The sequence below is a fragment of the Festucalex cinctus genome, chromosome 13, assembly GCF_051991245.1.
Source record: "Festucalex cinctus isolate MCC-2025b chromosome 13, RoL_Fcin_1.0, whole genome shotgun sequence".
NCBI lineage: Eukaryota > Metazoa > Chordata > Actinopteri > Syngnathiformes > Syngnathidae > Festucalex > Festucalex cinctus.
The window spans coordinates 24,948,970-24,956,617 of record NC_135423.1 but is presented as its reverse complement, the minus strand read 5'-3'; the positions used below and the strand labels follow the sequence as shown (position 1 = coordinate 24,956,617).

At 40.0% G+C, this 7,648-nt stretch overlaps 1 protein-coding gene across 1 annotated transcript in view; it reads left to right on the top strand.

The window, feature by feature from the left end:
- The first annotated feature begins 1,092 nt into the window (after positions 1-1,092).
- crk (v-crk avian sarcoma virus CT10 oncogene homolog) overlaps positions 1,093-7,648 on the top strand; it is a 15,966-nt gene continuing 9,410 nt past the window's right edge. The window contains exons 1-2 of the mRNA XM_077542025.1: positions 1,093-1,656; positions 3,054-3,649. Of these exons, the coding sequence (XP_077398151.1) occupies positions 1,437-1,656; positions 3,054-3,649 (816 nt within the window). The 5' untranslated portion in view covers positions 1,093-1,436. The remainder of the gene's footprint in view (positions 1,657-3,053; positions 3,650-7,648) is intronic.

Below are 7,648 nucleotides of genomic sequence, written 5' to 3'. Positions count from 1 at the left end.
AAACAATGTCTTGCCAGTCTTTCACAGGGCATATAGTAATGTACAGACAAGTTGACAACAATTCACACTCAACATTCACACTGTTGGATGATTTTTGAGTCTTCATCTTTCCAAACAAGCAGTTTTTGGAATGCAAGCCAGCACAGATGTGGACATGTTACGCACTAAATTATACACTGTACATAAGCATTTGTCTCACATAATCACACTTATAAGGTCAACCATTACAACAATTATATGGGCAACTGAAGATATACATTCTCTAACAATAACCAACCAGCACTGGTCCTTAATAAACTGTCATAAAGCTGTATAGTTCAATTAAACCAGCAAGTATAGTAAATAATAATTTAAAAACTTTGTATATAGCCTATATTATAGTACATCCATCACGTTGGACGCTGAAAAAAAACCTAATAATTTGGTTTTGTATTTTGTCTTGGGCTGACATCTCGTGGTAAAATGTACCAATTGCAACTGAGCGCTTGTCGTGTCCGAGAAAAAAAAAGTACGTTTTATTTATGTGTGTGTGTGTGTATATATATATATATATATATATATATATATATATATATATATATATATATATATATATATATATATATATATATATATATATATATATATATATATATATATATATATATATATATACACACACAATTGTAACCAATTAACTAAGTACTTTCATGTTAAATTCAACCATGCTGTGGAGAGTAATCTGATATCCACCCATCCATCCATTTTCTTGACCGCTTATCGCTTATTCCTCACAAGGGTCGCGGGGGTTGCTGGCGCCTATCTCAGCTGGCTCTGGGCAGTAGGCGGGGGACACCCTGGACTGGTTGCCAGCCAATCGCAGGGCACACAGAGACGAAAGTAATCTGATATTCCGACAATCAAAGCATGTTGTCTATTACGGTCAGCTCATATGACCACAAATAAAATATTGGTATGATTTTTATTTTGTTTTATTTTATTTTACAAAATACATTACAAGGCAAATGTTATGTTATTATTTTATGTTGCTGTTTATTTAAAGTTAGCTTGCCACTGATGCGCCAGATTGAAATGTGTACGTCACATCCGGTAACGGGTCCCCCCCTTTTTTTTTGTTTTCCCGTATCCGCCATTTCAGTTTTTGAACTTAGTTGTCATTGGCCGTTATAGTATTTGTGAAATTCTGTTCCTTAAACTTGTGCTATTTCTAACAATTAGATAAGAGTGATACCGTTAATGCACCAAGAATCATTTTTGTTCTCTGGGCTGAGGTTTTGTGGGAGTGAATTGATGCGCAAAGGGCCAGCTGCGGATGTCGTGTGTTTACTGAACGTGCTCGAGGCGCTAAAGTTTTGTATGAGTTGAAGGATTCGCGTGTGGATCGCGGGAGGGAGAGCAGGAAGGCCCGACGACGCCTCGGCTTCGGAGTACTTATCATGGCCGGCAATTTTGACGCGGAAGACCGCGCCAGTTGGTACTGGGGTCGCCTGAGCAGACAGGAGGCTGTGTCGCTGTTGCAGGGGCAGAGGCACGGCGTGTTCCTGGTGCGGGACTCCATCACCAGCCCCGGCGACTACGTGCTCTCGGTGTCGGAGAACTCCAAGGTCTCGCATTATATCATCAACAGCATCAGCAATAACCGACAATCCGGTCCAGGTAAGACAATATTTTATATCCCCACCTGGGCACTCGGTTTTTATAAGACAGCTCGCTGGCATGACTTGCACCACTGGGGATGCACATTAGTATCGTTTCACCGTTTCAAATATTATATAATACCGGCTCTGCTATTCATTCAAACACACTTTTTTGGTTATTTTTTATTTTTAAACTAGGTGTGTTAAAACTTTCTTACAAGGCCTGCATTTAGACAAATCAAAGAATGCAAGGGCCACTGTATTTTTGTCACTTTTGATTCGTTATTGACACTAAACAATAGAGGTAATAATAATAAACCACATAAGTGTAGGTAAAGCAACAAAAGTCCATATAAATTAATATGAGAAAAGAAATATTATAGACACATATATACATATACAGGGGTCTAACAAAAACTATGAATCAGAAAATCAGCTTTAAAAGATGTGGCTGCATCAAATTGTTCCACTTTAAAATACATTAAATCAAAATCTGTATAAACACGTAATTTATTGTGGCGATATTGAATATCTTTGAAAGATATGCCATGTTTACAGTAATGTACTGACAAGTTCTTTTGCAAATTTGTAAAATGTCATAAAGAGAAACTCAATGCATGATCAGAACTAGGCCATACCATTTTAAATCAAATCGAAGGCAGATTGAGGCAACAATCCCACTGAATCAAACGTTCCACTTTAGAATAAATCGTCAGAATTGCATTGTACTCCAGTTATTGAGATTCTTATAGAATTTTCTTTTAGTAGAGAGATGCACACCCCTAATAGATAGATTGTTACTGGGTAGATAGATACACGTACTTATACATGCACACAAATATTTTGTGTAAAAAAAATGAAATGAAGCAATAAGTCACCTATTTTTCAGGAGTTGAGGCTTGCCGCCGGCCGATATCAAGCTGAAATGGAGCAACAACTGAATCCCATCTCCACATTCACAACCAAAACAAGAGCAATCTGTGCCAAGCTGATCTTGACACAGAGCAGAAAGTTGAGCATACAACCGCGTCTTACTAAATGTTACATGATTGGTTGAAAACAAAGATGTGAAAGATGAGAATTACTTTCTTCTTCTGATCCCCTGCCTTGCCACCAGTGTTTAAAATAAGTAGTAGAATGCTGGCAAACGACTTATTGTATGTCTGCGGAAAAATAAAACTGGCAGTGGGTTGCAAAAGGACCCTGAGCTGTAGACACCTATAAAAATGTATAAAGCTAGATTAGGTTTTGAGCTAAATGCTAACATGGACTCATTAGGTCTGTTGCCTCATGACTTATCAAATGAGCCTTTTATGTACTTACTTGATCCAATCATACCGACTGGAAGATGCAATATTTTTTGTTTATAAAGTTGTATCATAACAAGTGTACCATTTTTCCTGTCCTCCATTCCAGCAAGTTTATCGCATCCAAGATTTCGTATTGGTGACCAGGAGTTTGACGCACTCCCTGCTTTGCTGGAGTTCTACAAAATCCACTACTTGGACACCACCACCCTAATAGAACCCATCAACAAGTCCAAACACGCATCTTTTATCAGCATGGGCCCCGGCGGCGCCCCTCCACCTCGCCTGGAGGACGAGTACGTCCGAGCGCTTTTCGATTTCCCTGGCAACGACGACGAGGATCTCCCATTCCGGAAGGGTGATATCCTCCGTGTTCTTGAGAAGCCCGAAGAACAGTGGTGGAACGCTCAGAACTCTGAAGGCCGAGCAGGGATGATCCCGGTACCGTACGTGGAGAAGTACCGTCCCACGTCTCCGAGTTCGGCGGTTGCTTCCGGTGTCCCTGCTGCGTGCCCGCCAGGAGGGATGGGGATGCTCGGGAACTCTGACGGATCTGCGGCCCAGCCCGGTGCACCTTTAATGGGAGATCCCAGCCAGTATGCCCAACCTACTCCCCTCCCAAACCTCCAGAATGGACCTGTCTTTGCCAGGGCCATACAGAAGAGGGTGCCTAATGCATATGACAAGACCGCCCTGGCTTTGGAGGTAACATGAATGTGTGTTCATTTAAGACTAACTTTTGCACTGGTGCGCACATTTTATTTGATTTTTTATTTTATTTTTCATGGATGCACCAGCACAAAAGCTAGGTACACCAAAAATTTCGATTGCATCACATTCAACATCGCAGTTTTACAGATTTAATCTTAATATATATCTATATATATTAATATATACGCTCATACTTATCTAATACTCTCTAAAACTAAGGATGTCCTGAATAAGAAATAATTATGGACATTATACTGTTTATTATTATTACCATATCTGACCTATTGTGTGGAAATCTGGGGAAACGCATATAAATACCAACTGTTTTCAGACGGCAAAAACAGAGCCACAAGAATTATTAATCGATCAAATTATTACAGAACCAACACATTGACTATTTATTAGATTAAATATAATGAAATTTTATGACGTAGTAGAGTTTAAGATAGCACAAATAATGTACAAAGCATACAACCATCTACTCTGCCACAGTACTCAGAAGCTGTTTGAAATTAGAGAGTCCTTTTGACGTCAGGGGTACAAGTGTCTACAAAAAAATAAGAACAAATATTAAAGGCCCAGTCTGTCGGTTTCACTCAGGAAAATGCACTTTTTAAATACAGCATTTAAACAAACTACTTCTCAATTTACAGATCTGGGCTTGTCTTAATTTCTGGTGGTGATTTTGTCCTAACGGCCCCCTAGCCTGTATTTTGCCATTTTGTGTTTGTTTTGTAAACAGCGGGACGTTTCTGTGGAAAGACAGTGTTTACACCCCTCCAGCCAATCGCAGAGTGGGGGGTGGCATGTCGCAAACGGGGCCGGGCGAATTTGTCGGCTGCGTGACGTCACTCCCGTGGCAATTTGACAGAACGCACAGATTATTCGTATTTTTTCACTCACTTACAGAAGCTTACATGTGTGAATGAGTGGGTGAAAAAAAAATCCGTGCGTGCTTTCAAATTGCCGTGGGAGTGACGTCACGCAGCCGACAAATTTGCCGGGCCCCGTTTGCAACACGCCACCCCCGCTCTGCGATTGGCTGGAGGGGTGTAAACACTGTCTTTCCACAGAAACGTCCCGTTGTTTACAAAACAAACACAAAATGGCAAAATACAGGCTGGGGGGGGTGGGGGTTTAGGACAAAATCACCACCAGAAATTAAGACAAGCCCAGATCTGTAAATTGAGAAATAGTTTGTTTAAATCCTGTATTTAAAAAGTGTATTTTCCTGAGTGAAACCGGCAGACTGGGCCTTTAAGCAAATGTGTATTTCTGTAAGAGGTGTTAATTTGTGGAATAATTTTGGTACTGACTGAAAAGATGCAAGTTTAAAAATGTTTAAAAGCAAAGTTCAAGACAATTATTTAAATCAGACATGAGCTGGTATAATTGCAGAAATTATGTAAATGTTTCTGATGTATGAGTGTAATGAAAATTGTATATGTATGAGGATGTATTATTATGGTGTATGCCTATGAATTTCATGTACATATGCTACTGGCAAATGTACGTACATGTCAAAGTGCAGTTGTATAAACGAGCAGGTTTATACATTTTTGTTTTCTTTCATTGAAATACATTAACCTAATATTGTATCAATATGAAATAAGTCAAAACATACAAAGAATAAGAATAACTTCTTCCTACCCTTTGAACATGTAAACTGTAACTAATGATTGTATGTTTTTTTTTCTTCTTTTAAATTTTTATTTATTTTTTCTGCTATTTGTTTATATGTTCAATAAACAAAGAAAACAATTTAATACAGTAAAACAAAAAGCTATTTTAGTCTATATTGACTGGCAAATGATTAACATTCTGGTCAACAAAGTTCTTTATAGTACAACTCCACAAGAGCGATAACTTATTTGTTTTAGACTTGGTGCTTGAAGTGCAGTAATGAAACGGTCGGCATATTATTGACACAGGTAGGGCTGAGTGATATAGCTGGAAAGTGTTTCACAATATAAGTAATTCATATTACTCAGTTGATATTGATAATTGTTTTGTTTTGGGGGTTTTTTTTAACCTAGTGAAAATAACAAAACGTATTAAATGAATTAAAGATAAACTATAGTAAAATTATCCAGAGAAAAAATAGCATTAATTTGTGGCATTTCTGCTGTAGAGACAAAATAACGTGAAATATACATATAATGTTGTGCTTGAAAGTTTACATCCCCATGGAGATTGTAAACTTATGAGCACAACTGTAAATGTGCAAAAGCTCAATGTTGCTTCATGACACTAAAATGATATGAATCATCACCAAAATTAAAATGCAAACTTCACCCTCTGAAAATATCGAAACAATTGCCACAGTATTTTGGATTTTATGGGCATTAAGGCTTTTCCTCACTGTACAGTGTGTTCATACTGTTTGTACAGTATGTATTGAGTCAAAAAAATTTGACCCACAGTGAGGTTACGAGCGGGATGCAACGGACTAATTTGCAGAGAGGCATAGGAATATGCACATAAATCACACTGCACAAGATGGCGCACACAAATAGCAGCACTGTACTGTACAGTGTTTTTCATTTATTTTTTTTAATGCAAAAATTAATTTACTGTAGTTATGTTACGACACTGCAAAGAAAGTGCAAATCTAACCCCGGGTTTTCACCGGATGCGGTTGCGGTGCGGTGCGTCTTGAATGCGTGCTCCGGTCGCGTCAATTTTTTGGTCAATCCACACCGGCTCCGCACAGCTGCGGTCCGGCAGCTCCGTCGCCGCCCACTTCCCAACGTGTCTCGCGGGACCGCGCGCGCGATCATGTGGCATTTCACAACGACAAACATACAGAAAGTCTGTGCTCAACAGAGAAGCAGAAAGAGAGGTGGACTTCTTTTGATTTAACCTTTTCTTCTTCTTCTGCTATGAGATTCCATGCAGCATCCTTTTTTTGGTTGTCCTTATAAAAAGGATGTGCCGTGTCATATATTATTTTGTGGTTTTCCACCTCCAATATAAACCTCTCCTCGTCCATGTTCGCTGGCGTCTAAACCGTGAATGAGCACATGGCCCGGCGACGCCCACGTCACGTTTTGCTGAAAAGCTTGCGAAATAGGAGCTGGCGAGTGTTTTATTCTGAAAGGTAACCGGAAATTTATTTTGAAACTGCGTCGGTCTTCCTGTCCCGCTAGATGTGTTTTGTGCTAGCTTGCCATTTGCCGGAGGCCTACCGCTGCGGCGTCTGGCAAAAATAGAAAATAGGTCTATCCTTGCGGAAGGCCTGCGGCACGCCGCAGCTGAGACGCAGTCAACACGCAACGCACCCGCAAGAGGTGTAAACTGCACCATTCGAATGAATGGAATCTAATTGCTTGCGTCGCCGGACCGCACCGCAACCGCATCCGGTGTAAACCCGGGGTAAGGGAGTTAGTCCTTTAGCTGCTCATTGTGCTGACGTCATGCGATGTCATACATAATGACAGGTCAAATTCTGGATTTTTTTGCAGCCTTTCCCTGTGTAGGTTATTTGACCTCTTGGCTGACCTCAAATTTAGAGCACCATTGCGTAAGCTCAGCTGTAAGTGACTTCAGAGCAGTTTGTCTTAGCATCAGGTGAGTCAGTGAGAGGATTCCAAAGACATCAAAGTAACCTGAGCTCAACTCTTGGTCACTGTGGTTCCAACTCTCCGGAAGCAGCCGCATTGCTCCCGCTGAGCAGGCCATGGGGTAGAGGAATAGTTGTTTCCTGGGGGACAGGACTGTTTCCTTGGGGTTCTGTGAAGTGAAGTTGGAGCACGACTGGGAGACTTGAGATTGCTGGAGTGGAGACACAAGTATAATAGCCACTGTTATATTTCTTCATTGACTATTGCAATTAATGTATACACGGTTAATGTCAATTTATTATTGATTTACTTTAATAGAGGTCCTAGTTAGCGGTATTTCCAAGTGATGACTTGACTCGTTTATCTCCATTTCTTAGGATAGTACAAATATAAAACATTCAAAATCATTTTATCTTAAAGACGCTCCACT